General features: G+C 46.1%; 1 protein-coding gene across 2 annotated transcripts in view; it reads left to right on the top strand.

Annotated features, from left to right (window-relative positions):
- Positions 1 to 22963, top strand: part of RPTOR (regulatory associated protein of MTOR complex 1) — a 1825560-nt gene that overhangs the window by 1162786 nt on the left and 639811 nt on the right. For both annotated transcript variants that reach the window (XM_085617419.1, XM_085617418.1), the window contains exon 11: positions 5834 to 5935. In XM_085617419.1, coding sequence (XP_085473545.1) covers positions 5834 to 5935 — 102 coding nt within the window. The remainder of the gene's footprint in view (positions 1 to 5833; positions 5936 to 22963) is intronic.

Below are 22963 nucleotides of genomic sequence, written 5' to 3'. Positions count from 1 at the left end.
CACCACCCTTGGAAAAGCCCCTCAAGCTAAGGTAGTCCAAAATCGGCAAAGCTGAGCGGTGAATTGGACCTCACCCTAGTTTCCCTCTCAAGCAATGCCGCACTTGCTAATACTTGCAGAGCTGTGACAGGTGAAAGGAAAGTTCAGATTTTAATGACTCAAAGAAACAAAACGAGTCCCCATCAAGGACATCTTCAATTGATTTAATTCCCTGGTCTTCTGATTGGCTGTCGATCTACAGTAATTCCCTCATTGTTCCAAAGTGGCGCATCCTTATGAACTGTACTATCCACCCTTAAGAGTCGGTGCAAGTCTCTCCAAGCTGACCACATAGCCCTTATGGTCGGGGGACAAAGCGGGGCTGCTGAGACATGAGTATTGTACAAGATACTTAAACCTACAGAAGTCTTAGCAATATTCCGCTACCATCAGCAATATGAGCCAACAGATAAGCCAGTTGCAAAAAATGTTGAGCCAAATAGCAAAGCCGCATGTCAGGAAGCTGAAGTACGCCTGATCTAGAATCTACATTTGACCTTAAAAATTTAAGTTGTGGTTTTCTGCCTTCCCAGATAAACCTCTTTATGCTCTGTTTATAGCAAGAAGGGTACGTGCAGGAATATCAAGGACAACATGCCAAAAACCTAGTTGAATCTGGGAGCAGTCGCCATCTAAAAAGAGACCTGGAAGGCGGACCATCTCACGAAGTCCTGTTCCATCTTATTCATCAATAGCTGGACACTATCTAATCCTTTGTTTATCAATAGACCCAGATACTTCAAGCCTGAGTCCTTCCACGTGAGACCAAAATAGTCTTGTGTGGTTCTCTGGTTTCTTCTTGAGCGTAACATCACCTCAGACTTAGAACAATTAATTTTATACCCAGAGAAGACAGAAAAAACTAAATTAGTCATGGGTTGGGGAGCAGAGGAAGCTGGCTCACTACCTTGACAACTTAGTTGTTGAAGGCGGACTCACCCCAAGTAGTTGTTAAACACTTCCAGAGTACTGCGAATCTTACATCATCTTTTGAGCTCACTATCAACTTGCCAAATTCACACCTGACTCCTTCTCAGATGCTCTCTTTCATCTGAGCCGTTCTGGACATGGATCGGTTTTGTGCCTGTCCCCTGGGGAAGAGAGTCCAGGACATGCAGGTTCTGATCCCAAACTTCCATCTGTGGTGCTGGTTTTCAAGTGAGGTCGACCATCCTGCTGGTTGAGCACGCCAGGTGGCATGTGTGAGCTCTTCAGTGGGGTGTGAAGTCTCATTGGACCCAACATCAGGGAACCTCTCCAACTACCTCCAGATTTCGGAGGAAACTACCAAAGACATGCAGTGGTGGTTATGGGACCTCAATTGGGTCAGCAACTGACCTCTTTCTCTACCCCACCAAGTGGTGCTAGTGGTGACCAATGCTTCGATTTTGGGTTGGGGTGTGTAGAAATCAGTTTTTTGATTGAGGGTTAAAAACCTTTCTCAAGCAACAACCACAATCCTTGTCAGGGTGACCCACTCAAGTCACTAAATTAACCTTTGCTTAACCCTCTGGTAGATTGGCACAAAAACAAAACAAACTTAACTTAAAGGCACTGTATTAAGTATTTATGCAGCACACAAACAGTAATCAAGTAAAAACACAACACAAGAAATATCCTATTCGAATTTAGAACAATGTAGTGACATTTAATTAATAAAATGAGACCACATTAACAAAAATCCAATCATTGGAACTTTAGATATGCAATTTTAAAGGTTTAAGTAAAAAATTGCTTCAAGAAGCAGAAAGTGCCAACTGTGGATATGTGGTCACGCTAGACTGGGACAAAGTCAAAAATTCAGGCCGACTGCGATGGAGAGCAGACCGGTTACATTGACCAGGTTAGTCCCACTGAAAGTTACCTTCTCAAAGACCTGTACGCAGAGTTAAAAACTTCAGGATTTCACAAGAGGAGTTCAGCTGATGTTAGCCAGGTATCTAGTACCTGGAGAGGCTTGTCTTGGGTATCAGGAACTCGCTATAGCAGAGGCCAGCAGGCCGGTCCAGTTGCAGGTCTAGGAAGATCGAGTTGCAGGGCCAGTTGAAGGTCGAGGCAGTGCTAGTTGCAGCAGGTCAACTGGGTGGTTGCAGGGAGGCCTCTGGAGCTTGTTGTGTCCCTGTAGCTCAGAATAGAAGGTCTGCCAGCTAACCCCTGGAGTTACTCAGTTTAGCCTGGTATAAAGGGCACAGGTCTCAGAGAGCCGGGCACGCCTTAAGCAGCAAGGTAACAAAGTAGGCCTCAAGCAGAAGGGCAGTCCTCTGATAGTAGATGGGCAGCCTCTGAATAACAAAGCAGATCTCAACCAGGAGGACAATCTTCTGAGGAAGAAGTTAGGCCTCAAGCAGCAGCGCAGTCTTATGATAGCAGCAAGTCAGTCCTCTGAAGAACGAGGTGGGTTTCAAGCAGCAGGTTAGTCCTCTGGTGAACATGACAGGCTTCAAGCAGCAGAGCATTCCTATGGGGAACAAGGCAGTCATTCTGTAATGTCCACAGGTCCAGGAGTGTACTGATGAGTGGCTCAGGAGGTCCAATATTTATACCTGGTGCCACCCTTTAAAGTGGAGGAAACCTCTATTTCACCCTCTCCTTCTCTCCCCAACATCTGATACAGAAAAGTTTCTTCCTTCCACTTTCTTCCCTTGTCCAGGCTTCAAGAGGTCTAAGGTGACAAAAAGCTGGTGTCAAGTTCCTTTGTGAATGTGTTGGAGGCAGCCATTTGAAATGTAAGTAGGGCTGGGAACAGCTCCACCCAGCTGCACCTGGGTCCTGCTGTTCACTCTCTTGGCCCAATACTCATCCTGCTAGGAGAGCAATTAACAGACCGAGCAGCTGGTGACTCCTAGAAAGCATCAGAAGGTTTAAAGGCAGGAAAATGCCAACTATCTAAAAGTAGCATTATCAAAATTGTAATCTAAAATCCGATTTTACCGTTAAAGAAGATTTTAAATTACAATTTATTTGAGCCCAAACTGACATTTTTTGCCTATTCACGATCCACATTTAGCACTTATTAAAAGTAATAAGGTAGCCCAATGTTATCCTATGGGAGAGGTAGGCCTCACAGTAGTAAAAAACATGTTTGGGAGGTTTTCACTACCAGGACATATAAAACTTGAAAAAACACGATGACCAACTTTTTACATACACTGCAGCCTGCCCTAGGTGCTGTTTAGGGCTTACCTTAGATCTGGCAAAAGGTTTGTTTCATCAGGTCAAAATTAGCTGTCTTAAACAGCACACAGCCTGCAGTGGCAGGCTTGAGTTATGTTTTACAGGGCTACTTAGGTGGGTGTCAAAATAAGTGCTGCAGACCCCCTAGCGGCATTTATTCTGCAATCCCTGGGTACATGTAGTACCACTTTACTAGGGACTTATAAGTAAATTTAATGTGGAAATGAGGTGTAAGCCAGTTTTACCATTTGTAAAGGAGAGAGCACAATCAGTTTAGTTATGTTTAGCAGTGGTAAATGCAGAGACCTAATGTCAACACAAACCAATTTCAGCAACCAGGTGGGGAGAACGCAAAATATTTGGAGGAAGACCACACCAAGACTGTCGGGTCTAACAGGGTGGCCATCTGGGAGGGGTGGAGATCAGAGGCCTCTGGCCCCAAGCAAAGTCCTGGCTTTGTATCAACCTCCAAACCCTGTGCCAGGAGGCCCTATGGCCCAGGAAATGGCAGGACCATCAAGGTATTTTCCTGATGGCGAACCACCCAGTAGGATAATTGAATGCTAGGGCGGACAAGCTCAGCCATCGATGCCTTGCGGATCACAAATTACAGTTATACACCTGTAGGTGGTGTAAGGTCTCTTCCACAAATTGGGAGAACCTTGGCTCAATATGTTCACCACTGCCAGAACGAACAAAGTCAGCACTTCTGTGCGTTGTAGTTTCCAAGGCTTCTCTTGCCCAGAGATGCATTCCTTCTCGAGTCGAACTCTGGACTTCTGTATGCCTTTCAGCCGATACCACTCCTGCTCTGATTTCTCAAGAAGACCAGGACTGACAGACCTAAGTCATTCTAGGTTCTCCGGATTAGGCACAGAGTATGGTATACATAACTTCTGGACTTAAGCATCTGTCCTCCGATCAGGCTGCCCTTCCAGGAGAAATTTCTATTGCAGCAACACAGCAGCAGGGTTCTACACCTGGGCAGTTACAATCTCCACCTTCATGTTAGGAGATTGAGCAGCAACAGCTGAACACCTTCGACCTTCCTCCAGAGGTGGTTGATGTCATCTTTCAGCCAGGCATCCCTCAACGAAAAACTGTTTATGTCTGTCATTGGGAACAATTTCTGGCTTGGTTCGGTGTTCAGCAGATAAACTCACTCCAGGAAAAGTTATCTGTATGTTCTTATTTGTATTGTCCCTTGCCCAATAAGGCTTTGCTCTGGGCACAGTTTAAGGGTACCTTTTGGCTCTTTCTGCTAGTTGGTGGTGGTGTTGTTTAAGTCTCAAGTTATAATGCACCTTTTGAAAGGTTTACATTTGTTTCCTACCTCTTCCTTTGTCATTCCACAATGGGACTTTAACTTGGTCCTGACATGTATGATTGGCACTCCTTTTGAGGCGCATCACGGCTACCCTTTGCAGCTCCTCACCTTCAGGTGTTCCTCATTGGTATAACATTGGCACGGCATGTACATGCGCTTCAAGTTTTCTGTGTCAGCCCGCCATACGCCATCTTCTTCCCCAACAGGCTGGTTTTGTGGATACGGGCATCTTTCTTGCCCAAAGTTGTGATGCCATTCCATGTTGGTCAGAACATCATCTTGGTCTATCCCTGGCCTCACCCATCTAAGGATGAGAGGCTCCATCGCTTGGACGACAAAAGAGCGCTGAGTTTTTACATTGATCGTACCAAAGAACACCAGATGTATGATCAGCTCTTTGTGGGCTTCTATGGAGTGAAAAAAGGCAGGGATGTGCATAACAGAACCATTTCCTGCCTGATAGTGTTTTGCATTAAAATCTGCTATGCAATGGCTAAAAAGTAACTCCCAGAAGGACTGCATGCCAGGGCCAAAGCTGCTATGACTGCATTGGCACACGGAGTCCCTGTCCTGGATATTTGACAGACGGCTACATGGGTTTACCTCCATATGTTCAGAAAGCACTATTGTCTGGACAGTCAGGTCCACAAGAGGGGCATTTTGCTTCCTTGGCCTTGCAGGATTTTATGGTTTGAGTCAATCAATCAGTCTATCAATAGACACACCTCTTAATAGGTACTGCTTTGGTATCTAACCAAAAGGAGAAGAATCTGGGGCTAGAAGTCTTTATCATAAGAGCAAGTTATGGTAATGCTCTTTGTGGTAGAGAGACAGTATAGCCGCAGATTCCTCAGCGATCCTCCCATTCTCCCCGTTTCGTGGTTGGACGAGATCAAGTAATAAGATCCCAAGCCTAGGAATCTGCATACTGGTAACACCTATTTGCTATTTGCTTTTGGCGCTCTACATCTTGGGGCATGGACACTCTTGAATGCAGCTGATGGTGCAGAACAGCGTCATTGCACATACTGGTGTAGTGGTACTGCTGCAAAGTTTACAGATCCAGTTTGACTCCTAGGCATAATTCAAACGGTGAGGAATGTGCAACTGGATAGGGTGTCTACCAGAAAAAGTGTTACTAAAGGTAAGTAACTTGTTCATTGAACAATGCAAGGGTCATAGGTTTGACCTCAAGTTACAAAAAACATTTAACCTTTCTAGCTCTGTTTCAGACAATGCCTGGGTTTCTTTGCATGTTAATTGTGTGCCTTTTGTTTTTCGCCCAATTCACAGCACAGTCCATTCTTTGCTGAGCAGCTGACAGCCTTCCAGGTGTGGCTAACTATGGGTGTCGAGAACCGAAACCCACCTGAGCAGCTGCCCATCGTCCTGCAGGTGAGTCTTGTACCACCTTACTCGCATGCCATTTGCTGTTCGTGCATCCTGTGACCCCTACAGAGTTATAAGATTATTGTGTTTTTGTCCATGATCTTGATGCCTGCTTGTGTGGATCACTGTACGCTTACACCTGGCTGAATATGAATCTAGACTGCAATTCTCAGACACCCTCTGCAAGTTGATTAATTTCCAGCAATGGTACTGTACCAGGATTCGTTACCAGCTTTTTCTGTGTGTGTTTAGGCCGGGCAGACAGGAGGTATACTCAGTATTATGCCCCTTCCCTCCTCCTTGCGCCCCCCCCCACCCCAGGTTTTATTCATTCTTTCCCTCTCTAGTGACTGTCAAGATTTTATAGAGGCTGGGTGGGGGCGGGTCCTAGTATGCCATATAATTCTAGTAGCCCATCTGATTTCAGAATATTGGGTCTTTCCTATTATCCTTTGATTTGGCTTCTACTGGAGAGGAATCTGTAGTTTAAATAGAAAGGTCAGTTTCTGCATCCATTTGATCCACCCTTGAACTTAGTCTTCTCAACAGTTAATCTCTGGGCAAATGAGTTAGCCAGAGAAAAGCTGAAGATTGCTCTGGTTCCCAGATGTGTGTGTGTGAGATGAAAAACAAGAGCAAAAGAGGTTAGGTTTTGCCATTAGCTTTAGCCTAGGGAAATCAATCTCTTGTCTTCTCTCTAGAATTATGTATTTATGTTTTTTTTGGCAAATGTCGACATTCAAGTTAACAACTGTAGTTTCAGTTTAGTTGCTGTAGGCTACAGAATGAAGTTGTCAAACTGCCTTTTGAGTGTGCACTTAATTTGCACCTGTCATGTGCCAAGTCATCATTCTGCTTGCACAAGAGGCCCCTTTTTAGTAGAATGAACCATTTATCTATTGTTAGTGCTGGTTGTGTCCCAGCCTTTAAGGATCTTCGTAGAACATGGAGAATGCATATGTGTGTCCCGAAAAAGTCTTGATCTCTTGTTTTAAATTCTCTGTAATGCTTGATTCTTTTTTTGCTCTACCTGAGTGGGTTGTTCTTGTAATAAGCTAACAGTACTGCTCAATTGGAATGTTGTTTGCATGTGGGTGCGTATATCTGAGTTAGTCTCTTCTTAATGGTTAGACTTTTTATTTCAATGTTTAAAAAGGGGTTTGCTGTTGATGTGGCCAGTGTGCCTGCTGTATGATTTTGGTTTGGTGTTGTGTATAAGAGTTCTTGGCGATATGCCTGTTATGTACTATTAGGATAGAGTGAGTTTAATATTCATTCTGTAAGGCCTGGGCGAGATGTATTGTTTAAAGTGAATGCTTTTGGGAATTCACTAATAGCTATGTGTATCCAAGCTGAAATGTATTGTTGGCTTGTAAGATGGCTTATTCAGTGCGTTTTGTTAGCATGCTGTAAGTTGATGGAGGGTAGTGTTGGAAACATTGTTGAATCTGATTACAGGGGTGTATCTAGGATATGTTGATGCATGTGATCTGTCATGTCTAATGTCCTGTCTAATGAGTTATGTTTAAGGTTGGACTAACTTTTAGGAACTAAACGTGAAACTAAATTGCAAGCATTGAAAACAATGTTAGATTTACATGTTAAAAATTGGTCAACTAAATGAACTGTAATGGTACCATATAGATCAAAATTACTGGGATACAAATATTAGATCAGTCAGTTACATATTTCAATGCATAAAATAAATCAATATGTTATATCACTTTTCTCATGAGGACAAGCAAATGATAAAAGGCTTTAGTTCTGGCTCTGTGAGCCATGATTCTGGGCTACCGAATCGGTATCTGCATGTTTCATGTTGTGAATTAAAACAGCAATTTTATTACCAGTATGTGCTGTTACAGGTGGCAACCTGACGGGCTGCGTCTCTATTGATCCATGGGGAGAGTGGAGGGTTGTGAGAGCAAACCAGTGTGAGTGGGTCGAAGAAGGCTTTGAGGAGCAAATAGCTAAAGCACCGTTGTGTACAGGCTAAGAATCAGGCCCGTGTTCTTCCTGCCTCACGTAATGAAGTGAGCCCCACATTGACTGCTATAGTCATGTTCAAACCATGCAAATCTCTGCATTGAACGGCTCTGACCCAACCCCTAGACCACATCATCGAGAGCATAGATATCGGTCATGTGAGAACGACCTTACTAACTTTAACAATGGAAACCAGAGCTATGCCTCAATTTCCACAGAATTTGAGTTTAGATCTTGGGTATCATAGACACCTTTATTTAAAATAGAACGTATAAGCGTAGTACTAAAACTCAAGCATGGGCGAGAGGAATTAAACTAAAGTTATACCAGTCTGACAATCAAGTTATCCTCTGGACCAGCTACTCAGGAGGTGTCTTCCCTTCCCCACTCCCTAACTGTCAGAATATCATTCCGGCCCTTTTCAACTACTGGGCCTTGTGTTCTAACTCTGCCAGCCTCCAGCTCAACATGAAACTTCTACCCAAACTCAACACGGCCAGCTATCCCTCGCCACCCCTCAGATACAACCCGACTACCCAGCTGGTCCAAACAAGCAATCTCGGTATCCATCTGCTTTTCCACCAAGATAGACTCCCGGCTCCCCTTCCATTAGCAATCCTCCACATCACGCCTGTGGTCATTACAACTTCACTGGACACTGCTGAATCTCCCCTTAGTCAGATAAGCTCCAACAAAATACCAAAACGCAAGCTCACGGAACCAAAGATGCAAACGCATTCAGTCAGAGAAATGGGCTATGTTCTGCCTTGCCCTCCCTAGTGACTGGACAATTGTAACAAGTGTTCTAAACTGGTTAGTGTTGAGGCCCCATACAGGTGGATCTGAACATATGAACGGGCCTGAAAAGGACCATCTAGACAAAATAGCTTTTGTAGTCTGCACAACAATATGAAAAATACTATCTTCAAGCTTTCATGATGTACTTTAGGCAAAATCAGACATGCTTGTGACAATAGAGCTCTACTGCATTTGCCATCTTCCCATGCTTACTAAAACATCAACGCCCCTCCTTATAATACTGTCTTCTCTGATCCTTGGCTCTACATGGTTTCCTGCTCTGGTCCTAACTGTCCGAGGACCCCAAGTCCCACCACCGGTCCGGCCACCATAACATTTTGACGCTTGTTAGGCTGAAATCTGTTTGCCATTTCTCCAAGGGCTCCAGATCTTTTCAAACTTGTGAGGGCAGCCCAGTGCATGATAAACTAACTTTTCCTCTGTCATGGACCAATCCATATTACCCTCCTACAATTTTATGGTCAGCAGCATGTCTTAAAACCATTTAGGCCATGTTACAGAAGAGGAGCATGTAACGGTCGAGGGACTGTTCTCCCCAGAGACCTAGGGCCACCAGTTACAGGGTGAACGTCACCAAGAGATCTATTGCAGCTGTAACCCTGCGACCCACTTCACCCCAGTACTCTTGAGCTCTTGGGCAATCCCAAATCGCATGCAGCAGAGTGCCCATCTGTCGAAACCCCTAAGCCAGAGATCGTTGTCAATCCTCCTCATGTGGAATAATCTGGTTCTGGTATAGCACGCCCTGTGATACAGCTTCGGTTGAATCAACCATAAATTTGCCCTTGTAGCTACATCCCTGGGTACCGGCATGCTGTCCCACAGTCATCATCTTCCATTCTGCCTAAGTCACCCTCCCGTCTCTCTTGCAGTGCGAGTAATGGTGGGAGGCTATTTTGGAGGAGTGTACAATAGATTTAGGTACTGCATGGCTAGTCGGGCGGCAAACACCCTATATTCTAATGGTTATTCCTCTGCCAAGTCTGTCAATAGGTCTATCCTCTTCCATCTCAGTCAGCTCAGGGATCACCTCCTCCATTTGTACCACTGCCTGTCAAATCAGGACTTCTGAGGGTGCTTCAAGACCTTGTGCCCCAAAGGCCGTTACACGTAAAGTGCACCAGACAGGAGTCTGCCACGACAAAGCCCTCTGCAACCTCTTCTTTCCATAGTTCAGAGCAACAATCCCCAACAGAAGTGTCTAGCACCAACACAGACTGATGCTCAGGGTCCCCTCCATCTGGAGCAGGCACCAACCGGCCACCTTGCTGTGCCATTGCCGACTCCGCCCACATATTACATTTCCTCCTTTTTCGTGTGCCTGTGGTCCTTGATGGGATACTAGGGTGAGCAACGCCATAGGTGCCACCTCACAATCTAAGAATAAAGTCTCTAGGATGACATCCTACACTGAACATGGGCAGTTGCTTACCCTACCCTGAACCACGGCCCACCACTAACCCATCCAGGAAATCTAGGTACTCCACCATGACCTCTCTGATCTCCACAGCGTCAGTCCTCAGCCCACCTGGGGAAACTAGAACACTCACTGTTCTCTCTTCTGCCTTCTCAGGGGCTACCATTACACCAATACAAGGGCAACCATTTCATCTTTGGGCCTCACTCTACTGTGGGTCACCTCGGAAAGCTCTCCACCCCAGCAATTAACTTATGTCACCTCGTGAACCATGACTTTTTCTCGTGCCACATTCCCCTCCCCGACCCCACCTTGGGAAGAATTTTGAGGGGCTACCCTCTCATCCCAAACTGTGGTGTGGGTACTTCTCGCAGTCTCTAAACCAAGAGAGAAGCACCTTCCTCTTGGAGGCATTTTGTGTGTAGTGTTGGAGTACGAAGACCACTATGTTCTGGAATTCTTCTAATGGAAACAGTCCTATGAACGCCCACCGCAACTTCCCATCATTTTAGAATGAAACCGGTCTCAATACACAAACCAACAATGCCTTCGCATGTAATATACATACAGGGCTTTCTTTTCCTACTTCACACAACCAAACTTTCACTCTATTTGTGCCTTTATGCATAGGCCTTCTCAGAGCCTTGCACTCTGATATTTGTGCATGTATGCATAGGAATGTGTGCCAAATCTAGATTTATCAAGTATCATTAGTGAGTTCTGGAACTGGATACTACTGATCCCAGTGCTGACAACAAATGTGGCAAAGTGGGTTATTAGTTTGGAAGTGTGCGAGCATAAGCATGGCATTGAGCATTTGGCGCATAATAAAGTATGTTTTCTTTTTATAAGTAAAAGCACTTGCTGTACAATGATTTATTGGTTGTTGTTTGTTGTGTGCCTGCAGACCGGGGTAGTCCAGTGACGTAACAAAGGCCCCCGCGGTCCCCAAGCTCCAGGGGGCCCCCCTCAGCACAGCGCTTCAGCAGCAGAGCTCTTGATAGAGTCCGGAGGGGGGCCCTCCATGTTCCTTGCAGGGGGGCCCTCTCAAGTTTCGTTACGCCACTGTGGGGTACTAGCCCACACCATTTCCCTTGAGTAGGCCTTGCACTGCTCTGCCCCTCTACCTGAAAGGGTCAAGTGCTACAATGGGGTTTTTTTGGTTCCCAGGAGACGGAAGGTTGTGGACTTGTTTGTAAAAGACCCACATTCTTCACAACTATTGACCCACTTTCTTATTTAAAAAAAAAAAAACATGAGCAAAGGAAAATCCACCCTTAAGATTATAATCACCTATGTCTTGATTGATATTAGCCTCACTGTATTTTTCACCTGAAGGTTTAACCTTGGAAGATCCAAGAGCATTTTAAGTAAAAGCGTCAGTGCAAGCAATCTGGTACAGAAGTCAAATATGGGACGACACCTAACTATGACACATTTTCAACAACGTCTTGTCCATTCACAGTTCAAGTCAAGCTCAGATTCCTCTAACAGGTTGTGCTGATATTGACATTATATGGCGCAAATTCAATTTCATACTTTACAGATATTTTGTGAATTGGCTTGTGATATGACCCGTTCCAACAGATCGTACTGTTCTCGAGTTAAAAAAATCAACCCCCTCATGGGGCTGCTTTACTGCTCGCCACCTTTGCACAGATTGTTGTAGTTTGCACTTCCATAGTCGAGTTTAAGCACTTTAGCACGAGCAATATGAAGAGCCCATGAATTACGGTACCTCTTGAGTGGGCAAGGGCTTTTTTTAGGCACTGGTCATATGGGATGTTAAAATTACAATGAGAGCAGGGGCGTAACACAGGCCCCCACATCCCCCCGCAGTGCAGGGGGGCCCCAATCTCCAGGGGCCCCCCTCAGCACTGCACTTTGGCCGGGGAGCTCCTGATAGAGTCCGAAGGGGGCCCCTCTGTGAGAAGTTGGCCTGATATGTAGTGCTCACTATTCTAGTGATCACTGTGTATCATTCCAAACGACCCTTATTGATGATTGGTTGTAAGTCAACCTTATAGACCAGCTATCCTAGTAGCGTGGATACGAGCAGTCTTTAGGCTAAACTCTAGAGGGCGTGTTAAGCCAGCTGTTTACCATCACATATACCCCTTGAACACCAAGTGAAAGGACACCACACAAGCTGTTATGAAAATAAAGGATATTTATTTATAACAAGACTACCCTGGCTCTTTATGAGTCAGAGAGCTAAGCACACTACAAAACTCTTATGAAAATACTTCTGGTTGCACAATTTACACAAGTGCCCGGAGGGCACGAAACCATATACACTGCAGGTGGAATGGGAAAGGTTAGATAGTTTAAAGTCACTGATTCCGGAGGAATCCGATCAGTGGGACTAAACGAAAAAGGAACTGGACACTTGTAGAGTGAACCTACGGTGGAGCACCGAGATGCTCGAGTTACCTAGCCCAGAGGCTGCGGCTGCGTGGGGTTCAGCAAGATGTCGGGAGTCCTCGTTGTAGTCTCAGGAGCCTGAAAGAAGAAGTTGCTGGCAGGCGACCAGTGTCGATGTTCAGAGAGATCCAAGCCTGTATCGGTGATGAAGGAAACCTGAAAGCAGAGGGGACTCAGTTCTCAACCGCTAGCCAGCGATCGTGTGGGTACCAGGAAGGTATTGGCTGAAGTCACCTCGACCAGGTGAGTGGATGACGTCGGACTCGGCTGTTCCTCGGACCAGGAGGCGCGGCGGCGACCAGGATGGAGGGCGAGCTGTCCCACGAAGGTGTCTGCTGTCGATGATGCTGGGCCCAAGAATGGGACAGCAGGTCTTGGCAGTGGCAAACCCACGCGGTGGAGTCAAGATGGTGTCGGGAGTGGACCAGGAGGGTCCGAGGTACTCCTCTGTTGAAGGGGAGCAAGAGCCAGTCTGGAGCAACCAGACCAGGGATGAAAGTCTGTCGTGGTGCGTCGTGAAGAGGGCCACCAGCCGGTCGGCGAGTGGTCGGACAACGCGGTGAGCAGCAAGGAGCAGAAGGGCCCCCACGCAGATCTCGTGGATGCTGGGGAGGCAGACTTCGGTGCTGGAGCCGCTCAGGGTTAGGGCTTCTCAAACCCTAGGTGCACTCACTCGAGGGTCCCTCGGTGGGCGTGCTAGATAAGCGTCGTGCAGGTTCTGAAGATGGCCGGTCCCGCAGGTCTCGTCACACCTACGAATCTCAGCTGGGCTGATGATGTAGGTAGAGGTCAGAGATGGCAGGGAACCCGGGTCTCGTCGAGCTGGGCAGTCTTGATCCGTGGGAGAGACGTACAGCAAACCGCAAGCGCTTAGGTGGTTCCTGCTGGTGCAGGGTGGCTACTCCTTAGCCACAAGGGAGAGTCTTCAGAATAGTCAAGAGTTCCTTTCGTGGAAAGTAGTTCAAGATTCAGAATTATCCAATTTGGGAAGGGGACCCGCTCCCACCTTTATTCTAGGAAAAAGGGGCTGGCCCGTGACTAGGTCCTACCTATGGGTGGGACCAGGAGGGGGGTGGTTACACCCCTATCCTTTGTCCGGCTTCGCCCCAGCTCAGGGGCTGGTGTGCCCCCGAAACTGGTTTGAGCTGGGCTATGCACAGTGAGCACCGGGGTGCCACTTGCAATCACCTTCCTTTCAGCCCTGCCTACCTGGGATACACAAACCCTGTCTGGGATGGTGCTAACACCGCCCTTGACAGGAAACCCTTTGTCCAAGCTCCCCTCGCTGGAAGGTCTCCCAGCAGCAGGAGGTCAGACTTGTGTCTGGTGGCAGCATCCATTTTGTGATGCTGAGGCTTGAGTCAACTTTTAACCGGGGTTCAAGGTTACTTCCATGTCGTGCCCCTCTAAAAGGGGGGAATGCTAACCCCGTCGCCAGAATTGGCGAGGGGTTCGTATTCCAATTCGTATGACACCTTACTCGACATGTGTAGGTGAGGCGATGCCAAAGTTAGCAAATAACCGCGAGGGTTATAATGCATTTTAAAGGAGTTGGCCCGCGTCACCATGGAACGGCTATTAGGATTTGGTTCCGCAAGCCGTCGACGGGCTCAGCTCGCGCCAGAGCACCATCTCACATGATTCCCAGCACTCTGCCTTCAGGATTGATAAGGCCTGCCATAGGAGTGACTGACAGGAATCCATGCGTCCATTTTAGGGTTAGGTATAGGAATACTACACCTACAGCAACGGGTGATTACACCACCTTGCCCCAGCTGTCGCGCAGCCAGTTGTGTCAGATTTGGGTGGCCATCCAGGGGTGGCACAATACATGCTGCAGCCCCTGGTAGGCCCTGGGTACACCGATGCCCTGGATACCTGTGGTATGCTGATACAGGGACTGATAAGGCGGCCCAGTTCCAATTAGTGGATGCACCTAATGTACATGTGTTAATTTCGAGAGAGAACAGCTAGGCTGTGGGTCTGATTGGCAGGCCCGCAGCCGGGGAAAGTCGTAAACCAATGAAGCAAAAGCAAAAAAATCTGGGTGATCATAGGATTGCAGACCCTACTCTCCTACACCCTCCACGTCCCTTGCAGGGGGGCCCCCTCAATTATCGTTATGAGAGCCAGGCACGATGGCAGCATAACAAAAAAATAGCCATTTTAAGATTCATATCCGCTTATGATTGGAAACACAAGGAGGCCCACATAGGCCAAACTGAACTTGCCAAGGACCCCACGGCTGCCAAAACATCACATGATAATATCTCTCTATGAGGTAGCAAAGACATGGTGTGAGAGAATATATCTCCTAAGTTCTTGTACTATGATATTGTCAACATGTTTTTGATTCCAAGATTAGATAACGAGTGATGCTTGGGATTGTGGACATTCATTGTTAAAAAGTTAGATTTAAAATATCAGGCTCATCTACCCAGTTGATGCTGAAGCCCAACATTTGATCCTACCTTGATCACCAAGTTGTCAGCATACGATAATAGCACATTGTTAAAATCCCTGAGCACTGTAGGACAGCTTCTGGTACTGGAGAGGGCTGGGGCATTTTGCACACCTTGGAGGCATGGGGGGACCTGAGAGAGACATTTCCATAAACAAGCCTGGAACTAATTAGGGCCTCTGCCATAAACGGGTGAGAATCATCTGCCAGAAAGTGGAGGATTATCATCCACTAACAATGCTTGGACACTCGGTTGACAAAATGGGAGAAAGAGTTCTAGATAAAAGTGATTGCCTTCATGGATAATCAAAGTCTGGATTGACATTTCTCAATTATTCAAAGGCTCCTTCTATTTAGAAGGCTGATGTGTTAATCTTTGTGTTTAGCTGTCTTTTTATTACGAGGGTTGGCTCTAGGAAAACTTATGCCAACTGTATATTTAATTATTGTTTTGTCTGGTCGTTTGTCTTTCACGTCCTCAGTTTTAAATGTTTTCATTGACAAATGGAAAGAACAGAAATCAGAGGCTGTTATAGTTTGTATTGCAGTTGGTTTAGGTATAGTCAACTTTTTCATTGATAGAGTGAGACGAGTCACTTTTCAGCATTTCACAAAAGGGAAAGTGGCCATCATACAGTATCTGTTGTCAGAATGATCTCCCCTCATTTGAGATATGTTGTAGGTGGATTGAAAAGAAGCCATTTGATAGTAGATCATAGGTTGAAATTAGGTCTGTATCTAAGTAATTCAGGTTCTGTTTTTATTATATTGCCAGGGATGCGTTTTGATTTTGAATGTGATTCTGTAGCAAACTTGGAGTCAAGGTAAAGCCTTTACAGATGACCTTATGTGTCCTCTTGGTTACATGTGAACTCCTCGTTCACGTACATTTTAAATTATCTATAATGTGTGCCATGGTTTTGCACAAAGACCATTGTAAAAATTTCATTGTCCAATCTAGAAGGAGTAATTGCCATTAATACAGTGTTTTTTTTTTTAATTTCTTTTTATTGGTTTATTTCAAACAGTAGCATCATCAGCAATGTCACATAGATACACAATGCATCGGCAATACATCTTTTGTTTCAACAGAAGCATATTCATCATAAAGAAATATATCATCAAAACATGGTAGTAAGTTAGTGAAACCCTCAGAGGCCAGGTAGAACACGCTCTGCGTTTAGAGTCTACATCATCACAGACATCATTAAATGGAACAAGTGAGGTCAGTCTCCCAATACTCTATATGACACACATTCTAGTCGCCTGTCACTATTGGGGAGTGACTGATACCAGAATCACAACCACCTCACATCTCTGCGCTACAACAAGTCTCCATTCCCATAACCATATCTCCCTGCTTTCTAGTGTGTTACCCCCCCTGCTTCCAGTTCCACTGCCTTCTGCGGATGTTCAAGGAGATAACAGGTCAAGGGGGCCCATATGTTCCGCGGCCTAGAGGCACTGGGCAATAGCTCCGAGTATGCTTCAAGCCGCTCCCGGCATGTCACAAGATCAGTAATCCAGTCCTTAAATTTCGGGGCTCGGCCCCTACCCCATCGACAGGCCACCCTCCGCTTTGCCATCAAGAGCGCCAGTGCTACATATTTCCTATGTGCTGCCTGTATCGGTCTTACATAACCAAGCAACGCCACCAATGGTGTGGGTTCAATATGCGTATGTACCATATGAGTCAGCGCCTCGAAGACCTGTCGCCAATATTCATTCACCTCAGGGCATGCCCACGCCAAATGCAGAAAGTCCGCTCCAGAGGTACTACATCTGGCGCAGCAATCTGTCTCTCTCAACCTATATCTATACATCTTAACCGGCGTATAGTATAATCTATGTAGGTACTTATAGTGTATCATGCGGAGTCTACTGCTGGCCGTCACTCTCTCAGTCTGCAGACAACAATACTCCCACTGCTCATCCGAAAGGGTCATGTTGAGCTCTGTGTCCCATCGCGCACGAGAGAGCGGATCAGCCATTCCCCTTTGGGTGTGTACTGTTCTGTAGATTAATGAGACTAGCCTTGTGGCTGTCTTGCACTTCAGCATTACATGCAGTGGGGCAAACGCCGGTGGGTCATTTGGGAAATTCGGAGTAATAGCTCGAATCCCCTGCCTCAGTCTTACATATAAGAAAAGATCAAGTGGGGTTTGTTGCGACCCTTGTAATATCTGCTCTGCGGAGCGAAACTTCCCTTCATGATACAAATCCCCCCACCTCTGTATATTCATACGCTCCCTGAACTTGTGAAACGGTGTCTCCTGCAGCAAAGGTAAATTCGGGTGAAATATGAGCGGCAATGAAGCCGCATACTGCATGGAGGTCTGTAATATGTGCCCAATCCGGTGCCAAGCATTGATCGTACAGGTGACCGTAGTTGGTTTCTTATCCCTAGGTGCAACCGGTTCAAAGAGCACTCCATCAATCGGTATCGGGTTCGCGAGCCAGTGCTCTGCCGCCACCTGTGGCATATACCTGGGCTGCGCCACCCAGTACCGAGCATAGTGGGCCTGCGAGCTGAGTTAATATAATTCAAAGTTTGGCACCCCAAACCCCATTAATACAGTGTTTTTATTACAAGGCTTGAGTGGGACAGAATGTTCGTGATTTGAAGTTGATTTGACTGTAAAAAAAAAAAAAAAAAGAGGTATCTTTTCTCTAAAATCTCGCATGTTTTTCATCACTTTTAGGGGCACTACTAGCCTGAGTCGCCCAGGAAGTGGGAGGGTTAATATATTGAAGCATTTCCATGTATTGTCACTTCCGTTTCCGAGAATTGAATTTGAAACTTTCTGACATCCAGTAACTTAATCATACCTAGGCAATCAGATAGGGCATTGGGGGCTAAATTATTTATGTTTAGGTCGGGCCTGGGCAGCACATACGTTGCTCTGTGAGGCATGCTGTATTCCATTATGGAATAGAAGCCCCCCTCCCACTCTTCACCCATATTTGTCATTGGCTTGTGTCATTGCCCTTAGTAAATGCTGTCTTCTGATTCGTTAGTAGGCTTGTTAGTCCCTTTTTAGTACCTCCTTGTCTTCATTTGTTAACTCCCATGAAGACTGGCCCTTTTACTTATGTTATTACACCGTATGTCTTTTTTAGTCTGCAAGCACTATTTTCTTTATTGAGTTTCTTCTACTGTAGGCAGGGTATGCTTTCCTGCAACATTCAGTGCGCCATGCGGTCTTTCACTTTCCAATCATCCCAGGACAATGGCAGACGCTTCTTTGAAATTAAATAGGTCTTGCCTTTGCAAGAGTTTGCGCTAGTGGCATTTTAAATGAAAATTGCTTTTATTTATGTGTTAATAATCAAAACCGATAAATAAAAGGCATTGTCATTTATAATGCCACTAGCTTAAACTCTCGCAAATGAGAGACCTATTGCATTGCAAATGCTTGTTAATACTATGATTTGCTTATCGTTTGCATGATTGTAACAGTTGTCTACAGTTGATCTGATAAGGGAGGCCCAGGGATTGAGCCACATGCTAGATACCTGTATGGTTCCCTGGGTCACTCGACGCGCTAATGTGAGGTTTGGAAAGGAAAGACTTCATCGATATTAGATGGTTTGTCTCCACGAGGAAGGATTGTATCCATGTGACCCTGAATATTCTGTCTTTTGTCTGTACAGATCGCGAGTCTGTGCAGATCATTGTGCGCCTGTTTATTTCGAGCCCTCCTTGTGTGCTTTTCCCTCTGATATGCCCTTAAGCAGATGGTGTTTGGATAAGCACATTAGGACTCGTTTTTCCTCGGTTAATGGAAATGATTGCGCATTTATGCGGGGCCCCTCAGAGATTGTCTGCTCACCAGTGCGTGTTTACTCACAAAGATCTTTCCGTGATTGTAGTTTTATTCTCCACAGCTCCTCGGTGATGGTGCATTTATTGCCGACACCCTACCAGTGATTTACGGAGGGGAGTGGGGTCTTCAAGAAAGTAATTAATTGAAGTTTCTGAAATTCATCTTGATTTTGTTACAGTCTAGGCTCCTTTACAAAAAAATAGGCTCCTCATTTTGTATTGCCACGGATGAGAATAAGGCCAGGCGTCTCCAACGAGTACCGCATGAGGTACTGGTAGCTCTCCAACTATATGTAAGTAACTTTCCTGTTTCCAGACCAGCCCATTAAACTCGAAGATTTTGCTTGGTTGAATTAACATACATATACCAAAATTGAAAGTTTATATTAGAGACAAAAATGTATTTACTTTCTGAATTCAAAAGTTTTTATTTAGATAAAAATAGATGAATTAATAAAATATAAAGCTGATTTTGGAGTGATAAAACATATGGCATTGGGGAGATTTAAAAACAAAAAAATGTAATACCTAGTTGGCAGAGACATTGCAACCATGTCTGTATAGTATTACCCACGTTGAAGTATTCCATTTTGACAAAGCCTTTTTAGGACTCATCTACACAGCACCTGCACTGTGCTTGAGAAATCTCTTGTACTGAAAAAAAATCTGAAATGAGGCTTACAGCCCGTCCATTACTTTCCTTTAATTATAATGGATTGGCTCCCACGTCACTCTAGTTTCCTGTCGTCCTATTGGTCAGCGGCTCCTCCTGGCCTCTTGCTTCCTCTGGGCTTCTGAGTCTTTGTCCATGCTGTGGAGCATGCACCAGGTACTGCTTCCTGTGGCCAGTGTCCTACCACTGGCATCAGGTAGTCTTTTTTAAATATTTCACACCTGCAGTCCTATCTTTAACCCCCGCCCGCTCCTTCTGCTCTTCTTGGTTTCATTAGCACCACTCAACCCAAACGTTTTGCAGCTCTTTACATGAGCAACATTTACGTTACAAAAGGACTAATTTGTTTGCCTTTTTTGATCGCTTTGTTAGCTACAGGCAAATGTGTGTTTTTTGTCCAGAATCACAGGATGTTGAGTCGATGCTCAGACTTGAACCTGGTTCCCCAGTTCCATAGTCTGCAGCCCTGGTCATAATGCCACAACTTCTACTGTCACATCCTCAATCATACATACAGCCACTTTCTCACACATGAAGAGCCCCTCTCTCACATAAGGATATATGTATGTAGTACTCTCTCAAAGTCTCACACATGCACACACAGCTTCTTTTTCACAAGCACACTGCCTCTCTCCTACTCACTCTCAGTATATTTATAAGTAGGCCTCGCTCAAAGTCTCTAACACACTGGGTGAACCACTTTCCCAGCACTGAAGCCAGGGTTGGACTGGGACCCCAATGCAGCCCTTGCAATTTTGTCATACCAGGGGGGGGCTGCAAGTGTGAAGCACTGCTGCTTTTGTTACTAGGGGCCGATATTACAGCACCGCCAAGCTCCTAACATCCAAAGAATGGTTCTGACATTTAGAGAGTGGGCCTAATAGTGCACCCTGGGATTGCTAGATGCCACACATAGCCGGAAGTCTTCACAGGGCTGGAGGGATCCTGGTAGCCCATTGGCTAGTGACTGCATCATCCCCAGGGCCCTCTCTGGCCATAAATATAGCACCCCTGACACCCTGAACCTCAGACCATGGACCTGGAGAAAGGACCGAAGAAGGACTGCCTTGCTGACCACTGGATATGGCAAAAGAGGCTGCATTGACTGCTGAACTACACCTACTGCACCTTGGGCTAGCAAAGAGGGGAAGGTGTCTATGGTTTCTGATTCATGGAAAAATTACTCCCGAGACCAAAGAAGTGACTCTAAGGGTCAGTCAGCTGACCCCTAGAACCAGCACCAGGGACGTCAAAGCTGCCCCTGGTGCTGGCAAGTCAGTAGCTACATGCCTCGAATGACTGCTGACCGCCAATGGACCTTCAAAGAGACTGATCCTTGATGGCCAAAAGTTGCACCCGGGTCTGTGAACACGGGAGTGACATCTGAGTCTGTATTAGTTGTCCAAGACAGACACTAACCTTCACCAAAAGAAAAACCGCTGTGTATGGAGATCAGTAGCCCAGCTGCAGCTGGCGATCTACTGGCTCAAAGAGGACTTCAAGGGACAACGACCCCTGTGGCCAAAGTCTACACACCTTACCCGTGGACCGAGGAATAACCACAAGGACACCCCCGTCGACCGCAAAACACCCAGAGCATCTTTCAGCATACTGCTTTCCCAGCATCAGGACCACTCCATTGGAGTCTATGGTGGTCTTGGTGTAAAGTGTGAAACTGGACTTGAGACTGCTTTGGTAACCAGGTAATTGTCCAAATACTCCTTATTGCCCACCCCGGACTTTCTCACTGTCGGAATTGGTCATCAGGCTCATGCCCTGGTAGCCAAATACAACTTGTTTAAACTTTTCTAAAGTTCCCAAACTTTACAGTTACCAATGCAATAAGCGAGAAGTTTCAGTCTTTGTTTAACCCCTTCGCTGCTGCGGACATTCCGCTGCAGCGCTGGGGGGGGCAGGGGGGCAGCGCGGTGGGCCTGTGCTCATGACGGAGCCGCTCCGTCATGAGCCACAGTTGAGCTGTGCTCATGACGGAACGGTTCCGTCATGACTCCGCCCATTTGCGTTGTCCCCTCGCACAGGCGGGGAAACAGCGCCGCGGAGGCGGAGCGGCCGCCAACAGGATTGTCATGACGGAACCGTTCCGTCATGAGCACACGCCAACCGTGGCTCATGACGGAACGGTTCCGTCATGAGCAGGGAAGGGGTTAATCATGTCTTACCTCAGAAAGCAACTGATAGAACCAGCTCACACTGTGGCATCATTTTCACTCAGACTGGTTGCAGCTATGCTGCTCCCTCGAAAGCCTGAAGATTCTCTCTGTAAAGATGTCTGTGAACAGTGGCGGCTGCTACTTAACGGTGAGTTGAGGGAGGGGGGGGGGGGGTTTGGAATTTTTTTTACCTGCCTGCCAGCTGCCGCCTCTCGGTCCTCTTTGCCCGCTTCCAGGACTCCAGGGGCAGGAAGCAGGAACAAGAAACGCCCAGGCTTCCAGACTCCCCAAACCAATCACAACGCTGCTGATAGCAGCAACATGATTGATCTGAGCGCCGTGGTTCAGCACTCAGAATGGGACTAGGAGTCTTGGCATGTTCTCTACCCAGGCTGTGCCTTATAGCCTGGTGGAGAACATGCCAAGTGTGCATAATGGTTTGGCTGACCCAAGACGGCTGACCAAACCATCATGTGCACTTGAGAGAGTGCTCACCACTGCTCCTCTGTGACAGCCCAGCCCCCGCCCCTAACCAGCTGAGCAACGACGGAAAAATAACATGATAATAACAATGCATTAACATTTTTTTTTCTTTCCTTTTGACCTGTTCACAGAGCAGTGGGATTCACCCCTGCCTGTGCATCCAACTTTTATATGTTTTCTCAGCATTAACAATGAGAGGAGCAGGCCCTGTGATTTGTGATAGAAGGTGTGAAAAAGAAACAACATGGTAATTGTGTCTGCACAGTTGGCTAAATGTACAGTACTTTATAAATTGCGCTATTGAATGCATAACAGATGAGCTATTGATGCACTATCAATCTATCCAAGCATCATACCTTGTAACTAATGAAAGCAATGACATAATCAGTAAATCATCCTTTTACTCAAGCGGGGGGAGGGGGGCGCAAAAACAGGGAAAACACAAAGAGATGACCCCTCCGATTACCAGAGTAACAATTGCAGTGTATCTTTGTACATTTAATTTAGAATTCAACTATACATGAATACCTATGAAATGTGCTTTGATAAATTATCAAGCTAGGCAGTAGCTCCAAGTCAAATTTGACTTTGCAACATTGTAGGAAAATAAAGTCAGCAGGATAAAAAAAAACTGATAACTGGCAAAAGATGGTTGCACAAGAACCAGCAGCATCCACTTGTTCTTTTCTTTAATTTCATTTTGAAATGGGGTGCTCATTTAAAGGTGAGACTTCCGGATCTGAAGTGTCAAAGACAGAATCCGAGAGCGGAGGC

This window comes from Triturus cristatus, chromosome 7 (assembly GCF_964204655.1).
Source record: "Triturus cristatus chromosome 7, aTriCri1.1, whole genome shotgun sequence".
In the NCBI taxonomy this organism is placed as follows: domain Eukaryota; kingdom Metazoa; phylum Chordata; class Amphibia; order Caudata; family Salamandridae; genus Triturus; species Triturus cristatus.
This window is presented reverse-complemented; position numbering and strand designations above follow the sequence as displayed.